The 24290-nt window shown below is 51.1% G+C and overlaps 9 protein-coding genes across 9 annotated transcripts; 6 read left to right on the top strand and 3 right to left on the bottom strand.

Annotated features, from left to right (window-relative positions):
• Positions 1–54: 54 nt before the first annotated feature.
• On the bottom strand, positions 55–5994 carry GL50803_0094478 (putative ABC transporter; the record flags this gene model as incomplete). Its single annotated transcript, XM_001708330.2, has 1 exon — positions 55–5994. One exon carries the CDS (start codon positions 5992–5994, stop codon positions 55–57), a length of 5940 nt encoding a protein of 1979 aa, XP_001708382.1.
• Positions 5995–6497: 503 nt separating this feature from the next.
• Positions 6498–12287, top strand: GL50803_0017251 (Intraflagellar transport protein IFT140; the record flags this gene model as incomplete). The annotated part of the gene is made up of 1 exon (XM_001708331.1): positions 6498–12287. The coding sequence occupies one exon, from the start codon at positions 6498–6500 to the stop codon at positions 12285–12287; it is 5790 nt and encodes a 1929-aa protein (XP_001708383.1).
• Positions 12288–12348: 61 nt separating this feature from the next.
• Positions 12349–14913, top strand: GL50803_0017250 (Ankyrin repeat protein 1; the record flags this gene model as incomplete). Its single annotated transcript, XM_001708332.1, has 1 exon — positions 12349–14913. The coding sequence occupies one exon, from the start codon at positions 12349–12351 to the stop codon at positions 14911–14913; it is 2565 nt and encodes an 854-aa protein (XP_001708384.1).
• Positions 14914–14976: 63 nt separating this feature from the next.
• On the top strand, positions 14977–15993 carry GL50803_003643 (FKBP-type peptidyl-prolyl cis-trans isomerase; the record flags this gene model as incomplete). The annotated part of the gene is made up of 1 exon (XM_001708333.1): positions 14977–15993. The coding sequence occupies one exon, from the start codon at positions 14977–14979 to the stop codon at positions 15991–15993; it is 1017 nt and encodes a 338-aa protein (XP_001708385.1).
• A 156-nt stretch (positions 15994–16149) lies between these two features.
• Positions 16150–21177, top strand: GL50803_0017249 (uncharacterized protein; the record flags this gene model as incomplete). Its single annotated transcript, XM_001708334.1, has 1 exon — positions 16150–21177. The coding sequence occupies one exon, from the start codon at positions 16150–16152 to the stop codon at positions 21175–21177; it is 5028 nt and encodes a 1675-aa protein (XP_001708386.1).
• A 40-nt stretch (positions 21178–21217) lies between these two features.
• Positions 21218–21352, top strand: GL50803_0021088 (uncharacterized protein; the record flags this gene model as incomplete). The annotated part of the gene is made up of 1 exon (XM_001708336.1): positions 21218–21352. The coding sequence occupies one exon, from the start codon at positions 21218–21220 to the stop codon at positions 21350–21352; it is 135 nt and encodes a 44-aa protein (XP_001708388.1).
• Positions 21353–21413: 61 nt separating this feature from the next.
• On the bottom strand, positions 21414–21848 carry GL50803_006153 (uncharacterized protein; the record flags this gene model as incomplete). Its single annotated transcript, XM_038046277.1, has 1 exon — positions 21414–21848. One exon carries the CDS (start codon positions 21846–21848, stop codon positions 21414–21416), a length of 435 nt encoding a protein of 144 aa, XP_037901913.1.
• A 104-nt stretch (positions 21849–21952) lies between these two features.
• GL50803_0027747 (Ferrihemoglobin reductase) lies at positions 21953–22363 on the bottom strand (the record flags this gene model as incomplete). Its single annotated transcript, XM_001708337.1, has 1 exon — positions 21953–22363. One exon carries the CDS (start codon positions 22361–22363, stop codon positions 21953–21955), a length of 411 nt encoding a protein of 136 aa, XP_001708389.1.
• Positions 22364–22379: 16 nt separating this feature from the next.
• GL50803_0014126 (uncharacterized protein) lies at positions 22380–24284 on the top strand (the record flags this gene model as incomplete). Its single annotated transcript, XM_001708338.1, has 1 exon — positions 22380–24284. The coding sequence occupies one exon, from the start codon at positions 22380–22382 to the stop codon at positions 24282–24284; it is 1905 nt and encodes a 634-aa protein (XP_001708390.1).
• Positions 24285–24290: the final 6 nt, after the last annotated feature.

The following is a 24290-nucleotide window of genomic DNA, read 5'->3' as shown; positions in this document are numbered from 1 at the left end:
TTCATTTTTGTACCTTTCATAGTCAAGCTTTAGTTACGTCAAGCACTCGCCTCTTTAGAGTTCTACTAAATCAATGAACGCCTCTTCCAGGCGTGCATGCGTCAGTGCCCAGGCGTGCGTTAGGCACCCGACCGAGGACAGAGAGGAGATGGCCGTCTCGAGGTCCACACCTTGAGGGATCCTGTACTTGACTAGCCGTGCAACGCTGTTGACTTCGGCGTCTGCAAGCAGCCCACCAGAGAATTCACAGGCGCACTTGTGGGGGCCAGCAAGGTAGGTGTCGAATGCCTTCAATGATCCGCACGCGACAGTGAGCGTGTAGGCCACGCGACTCTGTGCACAGAGATCATCGACAGACCCGCTGGCGATGACCCGGCCCTTCCGGAGGACGCAGCATGTGTCTGCCAGGGCCTCCACCTCGGCCATGTCGTGGCTCGTGACGATGAGCGTCTTGTTGGCGCCCTTGCTGGCAAGAATGGCGTCCCAGACCCGCTTCCTCAGGCGCCCCGAGAAGCCCGTCGTCGCCTCGTCGAGGCAAATGAGCGAGGGAGACGAGACTAGGACCATCGCGAGCGTGAGGCGCCGCCGCATCCCGCCCGAGAGCGCACTGGCCCTCTTGTCGGCGTGCTCGGCCAGCCCCACCAGGCGGAGCACGTGGTCCGTCGACTTGATGTTTGGCCGAAGTGCCCTGGGCGTGAGCCCTCGGATGATCTTCACGTGGTCGCGGACCGTGAGCTGCGGCCAGTAAAGGTCGTGCTGGGGAACAACTGTGATGTACCGGCTGTGGTGGACCCGCCGGAAGAGGTCAACCCATCTGCTGTCGGCCTCGTTACGCACGCAGAGAGCGCTTCCAGCAGTCGGCCTCAGGACTCCGGTCAGGGCGTGCATCATCGTAGACTTCCCGGCCCCGTTGGCGCCGAGCAGGGCGAAGATGCTCCCCGCCGGCACCGAAAACGAGGCGTTGTCGAGCGCGTGGGCGCCCTTGCGATAGCTGTGCGAGATCCCCTGCACGCTGAGGTGGTTGTCAGGGTGTCTGGGAGGTGCATCCTTCCTCTCCAAATTGAGGCTGGTCATGGAAGTTGTTTCTGACAGCCCGCTCAGCAGTCCAGACTCCTCTGAATCTGATCCGTCAGGGGTCCTGTCTTTGATCCTCTGGCGGACCCGAATCTTCCTGAGCAGCAGCACGCCAAGCGAGGCAAAGACCTCTAGCAGCGATATCAGAAACGAGAGGGCAAGGGATCCCCAGCTAATGCGGCTAAGTCCTATGGCGTTTCGCAGCACGGGCATGTACCCCACACCAGGAGCCAGAAGGCCCAGGACGGCGGCCACTGCTCCCTCGGCCCTGAGAGAGCCGGAGACAAAGACAGCGATGAGGATCTGGAGAACCACGGTCAGCATGGCGTTCTGCTGAGAGCGAAGGAGCACGGCCACTAGGACTGCATTGAACACGCTGGAAAGAGCTATCATTCCCAGGCAGGTATATGCGACAGCGGCCACTGCAGGACCGTGGATGAAGAAGGCGTCCTTAAAGAGTGCTGTCAAGGCCGCTGCAATCAGTATTGTGGGGATGATGGTCCAGATGCTGAAGTACAGGATAAGAACCATGACAACGCGCATTTCAGAGGCCCCGTGGAGGTGAAGAAGGGTCACGGTGCGCTGCTGAAACTCCCGGGCAGCGCGGCCAGCTACAATAACGCTTCCTAGCAACAAGAGGAACACTAAGTAGTAGTCACTCATTATCTCCATCGATTGCAGAGCTGCCCCCGGAGTTTCGAATATGAGATCTCTGTTCAGATATCGTCTAGGGATACTCATCACGGACCCGTCATAGGTGAATTCTGTCCCTTGGCGCCACGCCTCCTCTACGCCGAGCGTGTCCCGAAGAGACTCTATGAGGTGCTGACGGAAGAGAGCGCCGGTCATCTTGGCCATCGCATCCGCCCCAATCGTCGTGAATGTGAACCTGACACGATCGGTTTTCGTGATATCAATGGCACCGTTAGCATATTTGTACAGATATTGAAATAAAGTGGGGATGAAATATTTCGAGGTAGATGCTGGCGTATCGACCCGCTCTTTCGATGGAGTAAAGGTAATGACCCAATCACGATAGGCCTTGCCTTGTGGCCCGAGAGGAGGAAGCATAGCATACATCTTAAGAAGCAACGCACTGCCTGCCTCGTGCTGGCCTGGTTGAAAGATAACCGCAGGGATGCTTCTGAACACCCTGCGAACCACACGTGCTTGTACAGCCGGCTGTGAATCGAAGCAGTCTGGCTTGGTAAATGTGCTGCCAATTGTGGACGTAATCCCCTCGAAGAAGTCACTTGCCGTGGGTTGGCGAAGAATTGTCTCCTCAAGCAGAAGTGTGCGATTCTCTGTATCCTTCGGGGGCGGAGATGTGTCACTGCGAAGATACTGAGGTACAGTCATGCGGGGGGCCACAAGCGAGAACAGGTCATCGGAGTCCAAGGGGTGTCTGAGGCCTGCCTCCACGCCCCTCCTCCACACATCCCCAAAGTTCTGGGGAGAGAAAGAGATCTGCTGGGGTTCGTTTGCGACATAATAGTCAAGCCCTCCCGTTGGAGAGCTTGCTATAAGGGGGTCGTCCAAAGACAGACTCAATGATACGCTGTCTGAGGTCTCGACCTTCGAGGCGTCACCTACTACGCCAATGTAGTACCAATTGAACTGCGTCTCGTTGGTTCCCAGGGATCCTGTCTGACGATCTCCAACGGTCAAGTAATCGTAGCGATATGTGTCAAGGCCCAAGTGATTCATGTAGCTAAGACAAGCGGAGAATCCGTCTGGATACTGAAGCATTGGCTCGAAGAGTCGCCGAGGACGCTTCACCAGGCAGCGCTCCATGACCTGAAGGGCATCGATTCCTGGGTTGGCCTTCAAAAACTCGCTTACGTTTTCAGTTGTGACATTGGCGTCTGTCAACAAAGGGTCTGCACCGGGATTGGCGTTGATGCAGTCAGCAAGGCACGACAGAGACCACTCAGTAAGTTGCGCTGCCTCTACCAACTCAATAGCACTTTTGACGCTAGTAAGAGTATAATGGACCCCCATCCAAATTAGCACAAACAGGGCGGTCAGTGCAGCAAGTATGGAAACAAAGCTTCTGCAGTGCTCTTGAAGGTCCAGGGAGAGGAAGAGGAGCAGCAGGTGGCGCGTCACGGAGGGCTTTCTGTCCTCGTCCAGAGTTACTGAGCGCAGAGGCTCCGGCTGCGCGTCGTCTTCGCCATCCAGCAGGTGCTCAAAGACATCCTCCAGCCGGGCCCGTGAGACGGCAACCTGGACGCCCTCTCGTTTCTCGAAGGCGCGGCAGTGCTGTATCAGACTCGTCAGAGTATGTGCATCTGGGACTAGTGTTGCAGGGATGGATATGCTGGCGCGCCGTGGGTCCATTGTAACACTTAGCTCTTTAGCGCCAACTCCGAGCAGAGTCCCTAGCTCCGTCGAGAGCAGCAGCGCTACTCGTGAAATGGCGTCGCGGCTTTCCGATGTCACTGAAACCACGTAGTCTCCATGCTCCTCAAGGAGTTGCACGACAGGGGCATCGGCCTGCGTCCGACCGGCCTTGAGCACGACAACGCGAGTGGCTAGCTCTGCTATCTCGTTGGCGTCGTGGGAGGACAGGACTGCTGCGGCGCCCTCTGTGACCAGTGCGCGAACGTACGCCCAGATCTGGCGCTTCAGGATCGGATCCACGCCCACCGTAATCTCGTCGAGAAGTATCAGCCGCGGACCTCCCGCCGTTGCGTTTGCAAGGGCCAGGCGACGAAGCATCCCCCCAGACAGGGCAGACGCCTGCTTGTGCGCGTGGTCGTGCAACCCGAGGCGCTTCAGGAGTTCGTCGACGTATCCGTCGAGAGACCCGCTTCTGTGCTGGAGCTCGCCGAGGCGGCCCGTGACCCTGGCCCGGATCTCTGCGCACAGAAGAACGTTCTCCCTAACGGTGAGGTTGATCCAGAGGTTGTTCCACTCCTGGGGACAGAGCGAGATGAACCCCCGCAGGGACCGTGCGGTGTACGGACAGAGGAGATCGTGCCCGAGCCCTGCGCACTGCCCGCCGGAGGGCGCCAGTTCGCCAGCCATGATCCCCAGGGCTGTGGACTTTCCCCCGCCGCTTGTCGCGACGAGGCCCGTGACCTCTCCCTGCTCAAGGTGCAAGTCCAGCCCGCACAGCGCCTCCTCCTTGACGACCGTGCATCTCTTTGCCTTACGGTATGTCTTCCGAAGCCCTGAGACAGACAGAAAGGGGAACTCTGGATTGTCCTTGGGGCACCTTGTACGGTAGAACTTGCGGCTACAGAGGAAGCCGAGGGGAAGTCCTTGCGAGCCCGGCTCGTGCTTGCAGAAGAGGAGAACCAGAGTTAGCAGCGGAAGAGCTAGGGTGCTCTGGATCAGGGACATGACGACAAGAGATCCAAGGTAAGGAAGCTGAAAAGTACACTCAGATATACTAGCAACCATTGTACCTAGACACGAAAAGTGCTTTGAATGATATCCATCTATGTCATTAAACAGGAGCTCAAGGCCGTACATGCTGGCGCTCTGTCCAACAAGGAGAGTCGACATACGCTCCGGTCTCAACGTTATCATCATGTCGCAGATGGCGACGAGCCCCAAGGGGGGAAACAGGACGTAGAAGACCTTTGTCAGCCAGGTTGGAATAGCAAATTGTGTCCAGATCGTGGGGTAGTCTGGTTGCTCGAGGAGGATCAGGAAGGGGAACGCCACGAGCAGAATCAGGGCCACCGTCCCAAAGGCAATTGCCACCGACGTGTTGTAGAAGAACATGTGCAGGAGCAGCACGGAGGCGGTGGTGATGAGGGCGAAGGTGATGCTGACAAGGGCGTTAAGAGAAGGGGTGTAGTTCGAGAAGGGGAACAGCTTGAAGAGCGAGCCAGCACCGAAGAGAAGTCCGTATGCCAAGAGGTTGGCGATCAAAAGTGTGCCGAACGTGAGCCCGTACATGCAGAACTCCGAGACACCCAATCGGCGGAGCGTGGTCTGAAAGGGCCCGCGGAAATGCGCTGCGAAGATGAGGGTCAGGATGCACTCGAGGAAGATAGAAAGCTGGAGAATCATGTACGCCTGCATCCCGGCAAGGGTGGTGGTAGAGCCTTGCGACGGATACTCTCCCAGGCTGTACGAAATGGTTTTGCCAATAAAGGTCCCCGTCAGGGCGTTGTGAATCGCCTCGAAAATGCTGAAGGACACCGGGCTCCACACATACGACATGGCGTACGAGTTAGGCGTTGAGGACCTTGTCCGTGGACTAGGGTGTTTGACAGCGTACCAGGTCATCATCTCCTGGCTGTACCAGAGCGAGTACTGGACGGCCTGCGGGATGTCTGACGCTTCCCGGTTTGAGATGTTTAGGTCGAGCGCGAGGAAGACGCTGTCGGCCGGTCCCATGCTCGCGGCCCACTCGTCATCGAACGCATCCAGGGTTCTGTCATCAAGCCCATACGCTGTGTCAAGCATCTCTGCAACGACGCCCCTGTCTGCAAGGACCCCCCGCGGGGTGAGGATCGAAGCGAGGGAGCCATCGGCGCCTAGGAGGTGCCTCCGCACCGTCTCTCCCAGGTTGGCCGCAATCACGTCATCGACAAAGCTCGGGCCGAGATTCTTCCCGGCCACAAGCCTCTGCATTGTTGCGCGGTCCTTTACAGCAACAATCCGCTCCGACTCTAATCCGTTCTGTTGGGCGAGTCTGTCAACGACCCGGCGCGCTTCGATCGTGTCGGGGGAGAATGCAAGGTACACGGTCTGGCTCGTGCAACCAGGCAGGTCCCTGCACAACGGGAGGCGCGGGAGAGTCCCTTCGCCTAGGCCGCTGCTAGGGCTTTGCAGTCTATCCTCGAACGAGAAGAAGAGGGCGACAGCGGCCATCACAACGACCGGCATGACAATCATGCAGATGTAGAGATAAAGATGGGCCCTGGCCGTCTTGAGATACAGCCGGAGCACTGGGAGCATAGGTATCTCCACCAAATTAATTCAAAGGCATAAGTTGTCCTTTAAGTTTATCCATTCAAACTGTGCATTTAAAGCCGCAAACCCAGACATGCAGTCCATGACAATGAGTAATCTGGGAGTAATTGCTCTGGTATCGCAAAGCACGCAAATTTACTAAAGGCTGTTGAAATGAGGAAATCAGGAATTCTTTGTAAATAAATCAGCTTAACCAATTGCGAAGGTTGTTATCAATAGCCCGGTACTTTTAATCTAGCAAAAATTTGAGTATACATCAACTATTATAGTAGCAGATAAGGTGATATGGCTATAACCTATCAATTTTCCATGGGGAATTCAATGTAGCAACTGAGAGTGTTGAGGTAGGCTTATGCTTGACGATTTTGGCGGCCTCTATCTTGTCATAAAGCCTCAGTATTTGTCACTAAAGTCACTAAATAGCTACAAGGACTCCAATTGCATTGTCAAATTGTAGAAATTAAAAACATCATAGACCATCTCGACCAATGATTCAAATTACAATTGATGTCATTCTTGAAGATCCAACACTCTGTGTTGTCCAACTTTATACTCAAGTAAGTTCTCAGACCGTCTTTGCTTTGCTGTCAGACGGCTCTTTGGCAGTCCTATACCCTAACGATAACAATGCACTTGTTCTGGCTTCCAAGACATCTATGGCAAATCAGCTTCCAGTGGATATTCTTAGGAAAGTGATTACCACAGATGAAGGACAAGTTCAGGTTCCTATTACTGCACTTGCTTGCCATCCCTTTGTAGAGAATTTAGTGGTTGTCGGATTTAAAGATGCCTCATTTTCTATCTGGTTTCCGACTGATTCTGACCCCAGCTATAAGACGGAACTTCACCAGGAGGAGCTTTGTCTCATCAAATGGCTTTCACACGGTCGAATATTGGTCACCTGTGATGTCTCCGGCCAAGTTATCCTCTACAAGTTCTCGACAGACACCTACTCCTTCGAGTCTATTACAAAAACTAGAAAATCAGGTCATGTAGTTGATATTGTTGAACGCACGTGTTGCACTGACAATATAATATATAGTATTGACCAGGAGCACAGCGATCACCCCATTGATGTTTCCAACTACGCTGGAGTCGGGTTATGTGAGTTCATTGTTATGTGGTCTAAGGGGGATGTAGCAGTCCTTACAGACAACGGAGTTATTCGACATATAGGGACGGTGAATCTGTCAGCTGGACATGCCCTACTCTATAAGTTATATTACTGGAGCTGTAGCGACACCTGCTGTGCTATTTCTACATCTGGCGATATGTTTCTGTTTGGCTTCAAAACCCTTGCTGTCGGCGCATATAAAGATATTCTAGCAAAATATAAGATAGAGTATAAAAGAGAGAATGGGATTGTTCAGCTTCCCGCCACTAAGATTGCATATATGGCCCCCTCCGATGGCCAGCTCCGTGTCCTCAGTTTGCTGACTCAGGAAGTTGCATACATTGACCTGGAGGATCACATTGAAAACTTTGTCGGCGTCAACGGTGGATTGGCAGTGATCAGGGACTATGGCATACTGATACCCTTGCGGGGCAAGAATGGCTATGCAGTTGTATCTTGCCACCGCAGCACAGGCTCTTGTGACTCTAACGGTAATGAAGGGATGCATATTCTTGCTGCCTCTGATCATTATCTTCATGCCAACGATATGAGATTTGCAAGGGTACAGGATTCTAATGGTCCAAGTTCTGGTCCTAGAATACGCCCTGGAAGCGATGAGTTTATCGTAACTGAGCAACACTTCCTTCACGCAGAAAACCCTAGATGCAGCTATGCGAATATCTACATGAGTCAGATCGTTGTAGGGGACAATAGCTTCTCACAGACCATGATAACAAACTACTCCATTACTAATAGGAACGTCGTCTCTAACAAGATGCTTCCTATCTTTCACGACGAGGGTGGCAAGCCGATCAACTTGCCGCCTGGATTCTCCCCAGAAACAGCTTCCACTCCAGAGGGTGTGGATGACGCAACCATTGATTCGTTTAGTGCAGAAATTATCTCGTCCAGAGGTAAGTTCGTCTCTCTATTGCTATTCTCTTTTGAACCGAAGGATATGCAGGTAGCCTATGCCAATAACACTAACAGCGCCATCATGGCTCAGGATTTAACCGGAGAGGGTTTGACACACATGAAGTTTTTGGATCAAAAGTTCACTGACAGCAGGAACAGCTTCATCAGCGCAGTCTTAATAGGAGCTAGAATAATTAAGGTCAGTGTCAACACAAACGCCAATCTCTTGCAAGAGCATACTCTGGAAATAAAGCATCCTATTAAAAAGATTTCTATTCTGACAAATCCTCTTACATCAGTTTCTTCAGACAATTTATCTGGATTTGTCTTGGCTTTTGGGGATAACGTGTTTACCGTTTTTGAGGTTGCCATTGGAAAGGTGCCTCACCTGGCGGGGTCCTTTAAACTGGATGAGCGATACACCTATGTCGCCGACTGTGTTCTTTATGGGAGGTACATCCTTGCTTCCCAAAACTCTCGTGCGGATCTGGAGTCGGATTATCTCAAGGTTGAGATAGTCAAGTATAGTATTACGGGGAGCAAGGCAGGATCACTGGTCCTTAGTGATGACCCAACTCACGGAGCCACTGTCGAACGTATTGCACGCATGACTCTCGTTAACCAGCACCTTTTTATGATCAATAACAATTTATCTCTTTTCTACACCGATTGTAAGACCTTTAATTCAGTAGTGAAGATAACGGATATAGGGCAGTTGATGTTTAATACAAACATATACTGTGCCTACCTAGAAGAAGAAGACCTGGATGATATCCATCTATCTACTCCTGATACCGGTTCACCTGCGGTAGAGGCAGAAGAGAGTCCCCAGCGTCAGACCAGGGAGGAAAAGATCAAGGATTTACTGCTAGTGGAGAACACGATGCAAATTAACCAACAGCTACATGATCGCATAAAGCAGGAGAGGAAAGAACAAAACGTTATCTCAGTGTATACAACCTTGCCTACTCTCATTCCCCTGGACACTATCTGTGTGCAGTCATGTAATGCGACGATCACTCTAGATAACGCTCACCACGTGCTATTCACTGTAGTGTTTAAGGGGTACAATGTGGTCACAGGCCTTCCATGTTTGCTGCCATACGTAGTTGCATTGTCAATAGACACAAAGATACTTGGGGAGATGATAAGTGCGGGGTTGACAGCTACGCCTTCACAGCCCACTGAGAAGGTTGGGAGCCGGCCTACGACTGGATCCGATGGAGGCTCTGCTGTCCTCAAGTCGCGCATCTTTGACATGGCACCGTACACCGTCACTAATGCCATACCTGATTGCTTTGGAAATATTGGTCTCGAGCTAGTGCTATCGACCTCCCTGAATCTCCTCTTTGTCGGCTCGAGCATGCTTTTCGCACTAAAAACAGGCACTTTCACAAAGCGGGCGCTAAGCTCCAAGAATCTCTCCGCTTATCTCAGCTGGTTGGACTCTAAAGAGAAAGGATCCCAAAGAAATGCCGATCTTGTCTTTCAGCAAGAGAAATATGAGGACCAGATCTCTCTACTCCAAAGCATATACATCTCCTCTGAGCAGCGGGCTAAGGTCCCATTGCTAGTCCAATCACTTGCTGAGACCACTATTTCCATGAATGACCGCATTAAAGGGAGCTGGCTTGACTTTAACGACAAAATCTTCCTTTCAATACAAGGTGTCTTTGCTCCCTATGTCAATTCAAAGTTAGAGACACTTATGCAACCATTGTCCTCGACCATGTTGACCCTTTTATCTCCAGCTTTCGTTTTTTCTGAGCGTAGTGGAAAGTCGGAAAAACCACGCACTTCTAACTTTGTCTCCATTAATTCTGACCGTTTAACAATCAAGAACTTAACAGCTCTGGGAAGCAGTAAGAAAACTGGCTTTCAGCAATCGTGCACTGCGACGTATGCACTTAACAAATTCACCATTTGCAGTAGTAACGGTCAGCTTGCAGAGGCGTATTCCCACGTATTGGTTAGTGAGAACCTTCACGTTTGGCGCTCCTTAGCGACACTGTGCATCCAGAATGGCTATGTTGATCTTCTAAAGACATGCACGACGCACCTCAAGTCTCCCATATTGTCCCTTCTGATGCGCCTAGTTACAAATCGCAAGCGTTCGGATGCAGCTGACACAGGCCAGGATCAGTTGAAAACCAAACTTGCTCCGCAGGATGAGTTGCTTTTGGCCCTGCTAAGCATTGCTCTTGGGGCCTCTGCCCAGGGTTTAGATAGATTGCAAGGGAAACCTCTTCTGTTATCTGGGGTGATGAATGACATAGGGCTATCAATAAGGTATCTGATGAGCGACGGGGCGCATAGTTCTCTGCAACAGACCGGAGGATTGACGTCTCTGGCTAAAAAGTCATCTATCTTATCTCTTGCTAATAGATTGATCCACCTCAACGACCTCGAGAGCTCAAAGATTTGTTACTCAGAAGTCTACAAGGCACCTGTGGCCGCGCAGGGGGAGATAGACAGCCTAAACGCAAATCCACAACAGCTTTTGCAGCAAAATGAGAGCGTTCAATTCCTCAACGACGAGTATAAGAAAAAGGGGGTTGCTGCATGCCTGACTCTAGCTAAGAAGGGGACCGATCCTCAGTTTCTATACGTGGCCGCACGCATGATAGAATCCGAGGCCAAAAGTAGAGATGTGAAGTCGGATATACCTGGCAAAATGAAGGACGAGCTTGATCAGCAGACCTTGTGGCTAGAGGCAGCTAGACTTTACAAGCGGTGTAGCGCATTCACACACGCCTTGGCCTGTGCACTCAAGTGTGAGGATGATGAGCTTATTTACAACATAGGTACTACCTCACAGAGTCAGAGACTCAGCCTAGTGGCTGCAACTTACTTTTCTAATAAGTACAAGAGTGGACTGATCACCATTAGCGAAAAAGGAAGAGACAACGTCTCGGAGGACTTTTGTGATGAGCTCCAGGCGACTATAGAACACGCGCTGGTTCTATACAAATCTGCGGGGCTTGGAGCTCAAAGCCTGGAGCTCTGCATTAAAAGTAACCGCATGAAAGAACTCTCTAATCTTTTAGCTGATATATTATCCGAGCCCTCAAAGTCTCTTGATCGTGAGCTAGATGATGACGTGGTTCTCCAAGAACAGAGCACCACGACTCAGGGCACAGGTGATGTACTTCAAGGGATCAGTTCAGACTTACTGCTGCGTGCCGGTAGGGCGCTCTTGGACGTGTCTCCGGAAGACTATTCGCTGAACGACTATAACAGCTTTATTCGCACAGCCGTTATTGCTTTGGCAAAGGCTTCTGCATACCAAGATGCGCTACAGGCCATACTAGATGGCAAGATCCAAATCTCAGAGCGGATAGCAGACATTCTCACACCCGCTAGTATAGAACACGATGAAGAGGCGGTCAGAGTCACTGAGACGCTTGGGAAGCTCCTGCACAAAGCGGGCCTTTATCAATCAGCTGTCAAAAAGTTCATTCTCGCTCAAAATCACACGCTAGCCATAAATTCACTGATAAAGCAAGGTGATCCGATGAAGGTGATTAAGTTTGCAAACATGGCGCGACAAAAGCAGGTCTATATTGCTGCGTCAAATTTTCTTCAGACACTAGACTGGCGGTCCAATCCAACCTACATGAAGGCGATTATAAGTTTTTATGAGAAAGCAAACTCTCTAGAGAATATCGCGAAGTTCTTTGCTAACTGTGCCGCGGAAGAAATCTCAGAATACCATGATTATGTAAAGGCTAAGCAGGCGATCATCGAGGCCATGAATAGACAAAAGGTAGCAATCGACTACGTTGAGCAAAACGCTTCTAGTAAAGAGAGCGAAAAGGTTGCAACAGCCAGGGCAGCCAAAGTAGCCTCTCTCAAGAAGACCCTCCAAGCATATGAGCAGAATGGAAAGTTAATACATGCATTTTTACAGCTGTGTGACTTTGCCCGAGACACGTCCCAAGCGCATGATAGTTCTGAAACGCTCACAACAAATTCCTCAAAGCTTCTGACTGCAGTGCGGAAAATGGAGAACTGCTATGTTAAGCCAGGGGATATCATGGGGCTGTTGGCTGAGTTCCACGGGGTCAGAGGAGAGAAAGCAAGAATAGTTAGTATTATTAAGGATATGTGCAATGAAGGCATAGACCCCGAAAATTACTTGGCCGCTGATCTGTACGCCGCGCATGCTGCTGAAGCAGGTCTCACTGTTGTCAATAAAGCCCTCGAACTGGAAGATATAGACCTAACAGCCGAAAAGAGCGATCACTAGCTGTAAACTCTCGCCACTGGCACTTCTATCAGTTCCGAAAAACTCGGGGTCGGCTGCATCTATGACACTCTACTTGCCCCCCGCATATGAAGCTGTAAGATATCTGAACAGTGATATTTATGGGATAAGCTACTTGGTAAGAGATAGAAATCTTGATCTGTCTGCCACGTGTCGAATCGTCAGCGAGGCAGATGTTGGCCGTGGGCGGTATGCTCTCATTCGGGATTTGGCGAGGCAAGCCCACCGCTTAGATCATGAAAGCATAACACCCTTACTGGAGGCATTTGTAGATGACGAACAAGAGTGTATATTTCTTATATCTAGGGGAGCAGGGCAATCTCTCTATGAATACAGTGAGGAGCTATGTTTTCTCCAAGTGAATCTGGAAGAGGAGGTGATCATAACAATATTGGTTGAGCTAATTAACGCTATTCTTTACGTATATTCAACGAACCGCAAAACCGACTTCACAGACGCACTAGCAAGCAACCTACCATCAACTGGGTTGGACCCTCTCTGCATTAGACTAAGCAGCAAGGGGCGTGCATTAGTGGACTATTCAGCCTTCGCAGTCAAGCTTGCTGCTCAACGACATTCGGCATTTACTATGGCATACCTCTGTCCAGAAGTGTTACACAGTCGACACAGCGGAGAAGACCGTGCACGCCTAAACGTGTCTCCGCTCAAAATGCTTGCCTACAATGTCGGTCGCTTATGTTGCGAGCTATGCTTTGCAGGTTCTAAGTGCAAGGCTGTCAAAGGAGAGTATGACACTGCATACATGTTAAAGAGTATTATAAAGGAAAACGCGTATTCTAAAGACCTTGTACGCGTGCTCACGTGGCTCACTAATCCTTGCAATAACTCACGGCCGTACCTAGATGAGGTCCTGGCTCATCCGTTTATATTTGGTTTCATGGTTAAATCGGGCTCCAGAGAGAACGAAAGAGTGTTCAGAAACGCCTTAGGATCAACGCAGCTCATACTATCTGCCAATATGAACAATGTGGAGTACGTCCGTGCGTTGGTGGACAAACAGAAGCGCTTGACTAACTACGACGGGGCCACTGCACTCATGGCGGCCGCCGTTCTCGGCAATATAGAGGTTCTGAAGATCCTTATTCCCCACGAGTTCGGCATGAGGATGATTACTGGAGACTCATTGAATGGTGCCACAGCCCTGATCCTCGCCGCTCGCAATGGTCAGACAGAAGCATGTAAGCTGCTAGCACCACACGAAGCAAAGCTTAAGAAGCGTGACGGCTTCACTGCACTCATGGAAGCAACCGTGCGTGGACACAGTTCTGCTGCTGATGTTCTGATGAAGTATGAGGCTAAATCAGTAATCCAACTCGATGATCTAAGCAATCCTAAAAATGGGACCACGGCTTTAATGCTTGCGTGCGAATTCCACCAACTCCACATAGCCAACAGTCTAATTCAGTATGAAGCGGGGATGAGAGACAGCTCAGGATACACCGCTCTCCATAGAGCCGCGGCTTTGGGATTAGTATCTGCAGTTAAGCTTTTGATCACAACGAAGGAGTGCGGCCTTCGAGACCCCAAAGGGCAGACCGCGCTCATGTTCGCTGCGCAATATGGGCACTCTAAGTGTGTAGAGCTCCTACGCAAAGAGAAGGAGGCAGGACTCGTGACTGATAAGGGCTGGTCTGCTCTGATGTCTGCGATAACAAATGGGCACACAGAAGCAGCCAAACTCCTTATTGACTACGAGGGACATCTTACCCTAAATATGGGCTACACACCATTAATGTGTGCCGTAGAACATAAACAGTATGAGGTCATCGATCTGCTGAAGCACAGCCAGGCCAGAAAAACTATCGCAGCTGAAAGTGAAGAGGACTCATGGCACAACGGAGCTACTGCACTCATGCTAGCAGCATACAGCAATGATGCGGACGGCTGCAGAAAGCTAGTGGAGCTGGAAGAAGGTATCCGTAACGCCGACGGAATGACTGCTTCCATGATTGCGGCAAGCAACGACTCTGCGGCAGCCCTCTCCATCCTCTGCATGTCACAACGTGAAGCTGAGAGCAAGCTTATCGGAGGCTCCATAGACAACAGGACATGCCTCATGATTGCAGCGTTAAGTAGATCTCTGAGCTGCGTAAGGGTTCTAGCAGAGCAAAGGATAGGGATGGGGTGTCAGGATGGCAAGGGATCCACTGCACTTATAATGGCAGCCTTGTCTGGATACGCAGACATATGCAAAGTCCTAGCACCGCTTGAGGCACGAATACAAAGAAAGGATGGCTTTACAGCCCTGATGTCAGCAGCACAAGAGGGCCACAAGGAGTGTGTGTCTATCTTGCTTTCAAAAGAAGGAGACGTCCACAAGCCCGGGGGCTGGACCGCATTAATGAGTGCAGCGTTGAAAAACAAGCCAGAAATAGTGCAAATCCTCTCTAAAGACAAGAGGCAGATCAGACAGAAACGGGAAAAAGATGGAATAACGGCTCTAATGATAGCTGTCCAGTCTGGTCACATAGAGTGCATCCGGATTCTGGCTCCGCTGGAGCGCAACCTCACAGACAAGAAGGGCAGGAAGTGCGAGGCATATGCTCGAACAGAGACCGTGCGGAGGATCCTGGCTAAACTTCGGTAAAGTAATTCAGTGATTAATTGATTCAGTGGAATTGAATCAAATTGATCCTCTCCAAAAAAGTAAATGTTCGATAACAGTGCCCCAGAGCCGGCTGGAGAAGTGACCGAGGTCTTTATGCCGACCTTTTGCAGCGATGAGGAGCGGGAGATATATAACAAGTTCAAGGAGAGCCCTGAGACCATCGACGTCAAGGGAAATGGTGCAATCCTGAAGCAGGTACTTGTCGCGGGCCCAGAAGACGCAGAGGTCTGCCCGCAATCAGACGCTACCGTATATGTCCACTACACCGGTAAGTTGCTGAACGGGACCGTTTTCGACTCGTCTGTTACACGAGGCCAGCCCTTCAACTTCGACATAGGAAATATGTCTGTTATACGCGGCTGGGACGAGGGCGTGTGTGGTATGCGGGTTGGAGAAAAATCTCTCTTCACCATCGCTTCGGATTATGCCTACGGGAGCAAGGGTTCCGGATCTATTCCTGCAGACGCTACTCTACAGTTTGAAATAGAGCTTTTGGATGTGGTCGAAAAGGACCACGAGTATCCTCATACCAACGAGGAGAAGCTTGCTGCTGCAAAGGTTCGTCAGGAGGCAGGGAATGCTCTTTTCAAGAGCGGAAAGTACAAAAAGGCAGCTGCCAAGTACGACAAGGGCACGCAGCTCCTGGAGTACTTCATTGACAGCACTCCAGAGGTGGAGGAGGAGAGGTGTGTCCTCCGTGCAACCCTCTTTGGGAATTGGGCACTCTGCAATCTGCGCATGAAGGACTATGCTGATTGCTGCTCCCACGCACGCGAAGGCATGAAGATTCTCGAAGAGAAGGAAGAGAGGGCGTCGAAGAACGTCGAGCTGCGTCTCAAGCTCTGCCAGAGAGTGGGGCGCGGTGCGATGGGGGCTGGCCGCAGCGCGGAGGCCAGGAAATATATAGACATGGGCCTTGACATTGCAAAGGCCGCCGGCCAGAACGACAAGGTACAGGAGTTCGAGAACGATCTAAAGAAGTGCGACGCCCAAATTGCCCTCGAGGCGCGTAAGCAGCAGGACATCTACAAGAGGCTCATGGCCAACATGGGCAAGTGACGGCAGCAAGCAAAGGTAAACTTACTTTCCTGTACACTTTATGTGCTGGCTTTGGGCTCGTCCGCAAATTTTGGGAACTTTTCAAATTTTTGAGCCCAGAATTTGGTCCGTTTTTCGGTTTTTTAATCCAAATACCGCCTTTTTTTAAAAACAAAAATGTCCGGAGGCATGGACGATTACCTAGTCGGAATCGATAAGCTTGCAGCCCCGGAGCTCCGCGAAAAGCTTCTACGCGTCTGCAACGAGCTCAAAGACACCAAGGAGCAGTGCAAAGCGCTCCGTGATTTGTACACTGAGACGGACTCTAGCTGCAGGATTTTTAAGCAGAAGATATCAGAGCAGGGAATTGACCCCGATGAGCTTTGTCCAGCATCGCCTACCTTGCGCAACGCAGCACAGAGGAAAGGCGTGGGCAAGGGTAACCGTTGTCCGTACTGCGACCGGTCCATGGACACAGAGTTGGTTGCGGCCGAAACACTAACTGCAACGGTAAGAGAAAAGGACGCCGAGATCGCGCATCTTAAAGAGAGCATCGAGAATTTGCGTCTTCTCCACGAGGAAAACATGCGAGATCTGGTTGCACGTGCACAGATTCAGGGCGCAAAGCTCCTTGAAGCAGACAGCCTGCTTTCGCAGAGCAATCGTGTTCACTCTGACGCCGACATCAGTACCCTGAGCCCGGAGGAGATGCGCGAGAAGCTGAAAAGCATCCAGACAGTTAACGACAACCTTATTAAATCTGTAGCCTCTCGTCATGACTCTGTTACAAACCTCATCAGCGCTAAGGAGAGTGCGATGGCTGGACTTGACGGGCTTCGCTTGACAGCCACGAGCCTTAGTGGGGAGGTGAACAAGCTCCAGGATGCGGGGCAGGCCGCAGACGATGAGGTAATCGAACTTAAAAAGTCTCTAAATGACAAGACTTCCGCGCTGAGTCGCATGATAAAGATTCTTGCCGTGAAGGAGCGCACAATTAATAAGCTTCGCGATAGTCTAGGAAGCGGGAAGCTCTCGGGCGATGAAAAATATCAGCCTGAAATCGATGCGCTCAATGCAGAGATCAAGAAGTTGCGTGAGCAGGTGCAGACATGCACGGAGGTCGAGCGACCAGCGTTGCGGCGCAAAATTGCTGACCTTGCCAACACAATTGATGAGCTCCAGCGACAGTTGGAAAAGGAGGGCGGCGACAATGCTGTCTTTAAGAGATCGGCCGCAGGGCCCATAGATACAAGCGAGGAGCTCCGTGAGGCCAAGGAGCGAATCAAGTTGATTGAGCGACTTATTGCAGAGTCACCTGCTAGCGAGAATAACGAAGACTTTGAACGGGCACGCAAGGAACTTCTCGGTCGGATAGCTGAGCTGACCAAGAGTGAATCGGACTATCAGGAAAGGCTCCGGGACATGCAGCGCCAACTCTCAGACAAGGCTGAGAAGGTCAGGCAGCTGTCGGAGGAGCTGGACAGGAGGCCGACCGGCGAGGATGAGAAGGCCCGGCTCCGCTATCTGGAGCACCTTGTAGCGTCCCAGGAGCGGGCAGCTGGTGCAGCCGTTGATGATGCCAGCCGAGAGAGAATCAAGCAACTTCAGGAGCAGGTCAATGAAAAGACAAGAGAGATTGACGACCTCGTTAACAAAAATAACTGGGAGCTGAAAGAAAAAGAGGACAGAATTCGCGAGAACATGAGCCAGATTATGTTTCTCAATGAGGAGCTTGACCGGGCTAAGTCAGCTGCTGTGGATGCCAACGCGCGCATCCGCTACTTTGAGAATTTTTATGCCACGCTTTCGAATGAGACGACTGCTGCCGCCGGTGCTAACCTCGAGGAGAGGATCCGTACACTCAACGCAGACAATACGCAGAAGGAGGAAGATCTCAACGCTCTCACCTCGAAGCTCAAAGCTAGCGACGGTAAGCTACGCGATCTAGAGCAGAAACTTTTGCAGGAACAGCAAGGCAAGGAGCAGCTTCGCGAGCAACTAAGCAACCTTCAGGACGAGTACGAAGATCTTAGCAAGCAGCTGAGAATGAAGGAGGCTGAGATAGAGGACAAGATCATGCAGATAAACACGCTCTCCCCTCAACTGGATGAAGCCCGCTATCGCATCAAGCGACTCGAGAAGGAGTATACTGACTTGAAGAGCACACATATCCACAATTCTGAGCTCGATCCTTACCGCCAGCAATTGACAGAGAAGGACATTAAGATTGACGAGCTCAATCGTGAGCTTCAGACTCTTCAGGAGCTCCAGGCTACCGGGGAGCAGGCCCACAGCGACCTCATGCGTGACTTCAAGGAGCTCACGGACACGGCTGAGAAGCGCGATAAAGAGCTTCTCGAAAAGGACCTTACCATCGACAGGCTTCTGGATGCCATTCGTGTCCAGGAAGACTCATTTACTAAGCTTCGCACGTCCATCATCTGCATGGAAGATGAGCATCGGATCTCAGAAATGGCCTCGCAGCAGCAGAAGGAGTGCCTAGAAGAGCTCACAAAGGCTCGGGAGGAGCTAGAAGCCCAGGTTCAGGCGCTTATGAAGGGAGTCGACCAAGCCCGAACGGGAGAGTCCGAGGCCCGTAAGTATGTGGAGGAGGTAATGCAGAATAGCAGGAATCTGTGCGACAAGCTCAACAGAGAGATTGAGGATCTTACGGAACAGTTGAATGCACGACCAAACGTCGACCCGGCGGTCTTTACTATGCTTAAAGAGGCGCAGCAGCGGATCAAGACTCTTGAGGCAAGGCCTTTGATCCCAGAGGAAGTTGAGCGTGAGCTGATGGCACTCCGTGAGCAGCTTACTGCCTCAGAAAAGGATCTCATTGACGCACGTGAGTTAGAGAGAAGGCTCAAGGAGCTCGAGCAGCTCTTGGAGGAGCGAGACCGGGAGATCGAAGAGCTTAAGCGGGAGATTATGGAGAAGAACGCTCGCATTCAGGAGCTGGAATACAAGATTTCTAATGCGCAGAGCACCATTGATAATCTTACTACGCTGACAAACGAGGCGGCCCAGAAGATCAGGGTCATGGAGAACGAACTGTGTGCCCAATTTGTCGGTGGCGCGTCGTACGTGGATATCAGTAACCTTGAGCGTGCGATTGATGAACTTCGTCAGTATCACGGCGAAGCTCTTGACAAGCTCCTGAAGACTAAGGCTGATGCTGCCGGTGACCAGGAAGAGCTCAGCAAGCTTCGCTCGATGTCTGATGCCGATGAAATTGCACGCTTGCGCGAGCGCCTGGATCTCAAGGAGAAGGAGGTTGCGACTATCAGACCTCTCCTTGAAGAAGCTCAGGCCAGGATGAGGATCTTCGAGTCTAGCTATGCAGAGAAGGAGAACGAGCTGCTCAGAAAGCAAGAGGAGTTAAATAACATTAGGTCGGACCTTGCCAGCGCAAAGGACGAGCTACACAGGCTTCGAAATAACCAGCACGATAACGTCGACACCGCACATGAGTACAACCTACAGGTCTTGCGAGATACTGTCGATTCCCTCACAGACAAATTAGTAGAAAAGGAAAAAGAAGTGGAAACGCTCAAGGGTCAATTAGCAGATGCTGACGACCTGCAATCTCAATTGAAGAGCAGAGAGGAGAAGATTCGTCAACTAGAGGAGGATCTGCGCACAAGGTCTCCTAGCGTAGTCTCCGATGCGGCTCGCGATAGCACTGCTCTGGGGACGCAACTCGAGCTCCTGGAGCAGAACAGAAAACTCAAGGAGGAAATCGACAATCTTATGAGTAGGGTGCGCGATGCAGAAAGCGTGAGCAACGCTCTTAGGGCAGCTGGAAATGCAGGAAAGAATGTCTCGGAGGAGCTGGAGCGCAAGGATGCAGAATTGCAGCAACTTCGGGCAAGCCTAGCAGAAGCACAAAGGCGTCTGGCGTCGGTGGAGGCCGCATATGCTAGATATCACAGCATGAACGATAAGGATGCAGAGATAAAGACCCTCACGGAGACGCTAGCCCAGCAATCCCAGGCAATGGCGGCCCTGAGAGAGGCCAACATGGCAAAGGACCGCGAGATCGATGAGCTGAATGACGCGCTTATCTATCAGGAAAGAACCGTTTCATCTCTCTGCATGAGCCTTTCACCGAAGTTGGCTGCCAAATCGCCAATGCGGTCGGTTGTAGGCCCGATGTCTCCGCCCATGCAGCCTGTCATGTCCACCGATGCCGCAAACGAAATTGCCAACCTTCGCGCTGCCTTGGAGCGAGCAAATGACACCATTAGCAGCCTAGAGAAGGCCAACACTTCCACAAGCAAGCAGGTCAAGGACCTTCAGAGCACGATGGAGAGCAAAGAGAAGGAGTGCGAGAAGCTGTTGGCAACAATCAAGAGCATGTCTCGTGACGAAACGATTAATGCGCCTGGCGAGGGCGTTTCTGGCGATGGAGCTGGCGCAGATCCGGCCGAGCTGGCAGCACTGAAGAAGGATTTCGAAGTAGCCAAGAAAGAACTGGAAAGGCTCAAGCTATTGCATCACTACAGGTCACGAGCCGACGAAGGAGCGCTGGAGGACGTTTTGGACAAAGATATGCAGATCCAGGAGCTACTGGCAATAATCTCCCAGCTCAACAAATCTAATGAAGCTCTTGAGCGAGCCAACACTGCCAAAGACAAGGAGCTAATGTCTCTTAAGGATGCACGCTTCTACAACGAGAACGAGATGACTGGCATGCGCGAGCAAAGCATGTCCCAGACGGGAGAGGTCAGGTCGATGGAGGCGAGCCTGAAAGATAGTGAGCAAACCATTATGGGCCTGTGCGCAGCGCTATCCCCAGAGCAAACTGCAAAGGCGTATCTGCGGGACTTGGATGAGGTGGATCCCTCCCTCTACGCCATTCTCAAAGCTGAGTGTATGCGCCTTAAGCAGTGCCTTGACTTCAATAGCCTGCCACCTGATGCCAAGGAAGTTGAGTTCAAGGCCATGCTCGAGCAGATGGACCGCCTCCAAGCGGAGCTGCTCCGCAAGGATGATGCGCTTAAGAATGGCCAGGGCGACGGGCGCGATGCCGCATACGTTAAGTCCCTGGAGGACCGGCTGAGAGAGTACGAGGAGGCAGGCGGGAACATCCCGAGCACAATTCGTGAAAAGCTCACGAGCGTCAAACAGCAGATGACAGAATGGTTCCGCGATCGCCCAGACAAGAGCATGGCCCCGTCTCTTCTAGAAATCTTTGATTGAGGGTTGAGGTGTATGTAAACTATAAAAGGTTGAGATTTGAATGCCCCCTACGCAGCCATCTCAGCAGAGAGGCCAGGAGTTTGTGATCATTCTCTCCGAGGAGGAGTATGCGGAGTTGCAGCGGCGAAAGCGGGAGAGGCGTGCCCCACGGCGCAGAACGGGGGAGTTACAGTAAATTTACTGAAGCATCCAGCATTAGCAGATAAATGCGCAAATGGCTCTACTGACAAACGTCTTTAGTGGATGTCATCGCTATCGCTGATTCTCAAGGTGTCCCTCTGTGAGTCCAATGAGTCATCTTTTTGAAGAACTTTAATAGCAGATGTGTGCGGCCTCTGCCTCGATGTCTGGTGGATTAGGTTGTCAAAATCTTCTTCAGAGCCAGTAACTCCCACCATCCTCTCGAATGCAGACGAAGAGTAATTTGCAATGACTTGGGCTTTCACCATTGCATTAATTCGTCGGAGTGTGCGGATCGGCGGAATGGGTCCAAAGACTTCCCTATTCCACCTGACAAACTGACCTGCTATGCGTCGAGCTAACGTCACCCCAGACTCTCTATCTGCTCGCGCCTCGTCCACGCACTGGCAGATCTCTTTGATCGCTGTTTGAAGACCCCGTGGAGCAAGTAGGTCCTCAAGCTTCACGGGCTGGCGCTTAAACGGCGGCATTATCTTTTGGTTGCCAAAATTTGAATACGCAGCAATTCACAGATTCAAAAGATATCAATCAATCTATGGAGGGGAGGATGTCACTGCTGATCTAGTGAATTGGTCTAAGAAGCATCCTTATTATTTTCTTCTTCTGCTACTTCAGCAATTGTTGGTAGGCAAGAAAAGGCATTAGAATTGTCAACGTGTGTTTTTACTGTTCCGATCGCCAAGGGACGTAGCATTGTTGCCACATTTACCCATTTGTGGACGGAGTCTGCCGCGTGGGTCATGTCCTTTCCCATGTATTCCTGCATACATTGTAGCCCTCCTGGGTGATAACGAACGTAGTGTGTAATGTCATATACCTTCCCTCTGTAGGACATCCACGCGTCGTCCATGCTTGCGTGGGAAGCAATTTCTTCTGGTGTATAAAATGTGCTGTTGATTTCTGCATCTGTCCGCTGCCTTACCTTTGATAGAATATGCGCTCTCATCATGGCATCCCGGCGCTGCGCAATGGTCCCACCTTTCATGTAAAAATTTAAGACTATGGAGCCCTCGGCCTTTTCAGGGCGTCTGCTGACTGCATCCTCGGACGCCAGTCTAGGGGTCTCCGCCTCGACAGCTTCTGCTGCAACATCTAGAAGGCACTCGGATGCCACGCCCTATCGCAGAAAAAATCTCCTTGTGGAAAGGAGTATCTATCAGCGCCAATCACCCCTGACGCAGCGCTCACTAGGACACAGTATTTCAGAGAGCAAGTCCGTAGATATACGGAAGCCAAGCCTAAGCTTGAGGGACTCTTTGCCCTCAAGTGCTGGAACCCCTACCACTTCACCAGGAGCATCTGGACGGCTAAAAATACGCAGTGGAGACGAGAAGGCAACGATTTCTCGAATATGGGAGGCCTTATATCTGTCTGAGGGCGAGCGGCGGTATGCATGGAATGTACTAAAAGGAGACACTGCCGCGCAAAAGATCTATGGGTGCCGCTTGCGAGTTATTCTTGGTCTTAAAAAAGAATATGTAGATCTTACCCACCAAAGGCAAGCAGCTATTCGCAGCTTCTTGATGATGCTAAATGAGAACCACACAAAAGCGAGTACTAGCTCAAGAAAACGTATTGCAGAACTCGTTCTCAGCATTAGATCGTTGACATCAAGAGTAACTTTTGCCTTAGAGAGAACAAGAGCTCAATGCAAGCTGCCCCTGAATCTTCCTCTGTTTTCAGCTGAAGCAATTAGTCAAAACTGCACAGAATCATGGTATGCACGTCTTTTAACAGAAAACATCTTCACAGAGGAGGTTGTTATTAAACTGATGCTCCTCATTGGATTTTTCGATGACCCTGACAAAGGTGAATTTGTGGGTATTGACACTGTAAGCGATGCCGTGGCCGCCTTTTATAAAAGGTCAGTGGAGTACGGTGTTTGGATAACCTCAAATGTTGATGATTCTGCCCCGAAAGAGCAAAGATCGGACCAAACGGGGATATTTACCTCTGCAGATGTTTCCCTATTTTTACTCTTGGGATTACCAATACCGACTCTGAAGCCTATGGACTTCAGTTCTCTTCCTGAAATGCTCTCACAATTTCTGGAGACAGCATTTGGGGCGCCTGACATGCCTGTGTCAAGTGACGAGATAAGGCAGCTATTAATCAAAGAAGGACAGCGTATTACAGAGTTTAGAAAGGTAGCCGACGAGTATCTCCATCAGGGAAAGGAGATTGTGGTAGTCCCTGTCCAGCACAGGGAAGAGACCGATCAATACGAGGTTTATTCAACTCGCTCCGCTCCATCACAGCGTAGTGGCAGTGGCTCGCTCTTTACCAAATATCACGCCCCGACAGACGGGTCTTCTATGCCAAGGAACGCCAAACCTCCGGCGCCCGGGGCACTTCCGAGAAAGAGCAAAGCCAGCACCGATGGTGGAATACACGCAATTCTAAAGAAGATCCAAGGTGAGCTTTGTAGTCTCCCACGACCACTCTCCAATATCGATCGTGTCTCCATGCCCGAGTTATATGACGATGCACCTTCTGAGGTTGTGCACACCTACCGTCAGTGTGTCCATTCGTCTGGACTATGTGATACTCCAGATGCTCCTTCACTTGATGAGGATATGCCTACCTGCACAGATGTTTTACACAAGATTCCTCCAACATCAACCGAAGATGAATGTCAGCATCCTCCTAATGACGACGACGATGACTTATTTCTTATGCCCGCCATCACTTCCTTCAGAGAGACTGAGCATGAAACTGATGAAACCTTCGCCTCTGAGGTACCTACTGGAAAGGCAAGCCCCGACGATGTGCGTCCCGAAGCCCCTGTAACTGTCACTAGTGAAGAGCCAAGCAATGTGTGCGGACTGATTATTTACAGAGCCACGTTTCTTTCACCCACTACTATTAGTGGAAGCTCCTACGACCTCACCGTTGCCCTACCATAGTGCATT

Source organism: Giardia intestinalis, chromosome 4, assembly GCF_000002435.2.
Source record: "Giardia intestinalis strain WB C6 chromosome 4, whole genome shotgun sequence".
In the NCBI taxonomy this organism is placed as follows: Eukaryota; Fornicata; order Diplomonadida; family Hexamitidae; genus Giardia; species Giardia duodenalis.
This window is presented reverse-complemented; position numbering and strand designations above follow the sequence as displayed.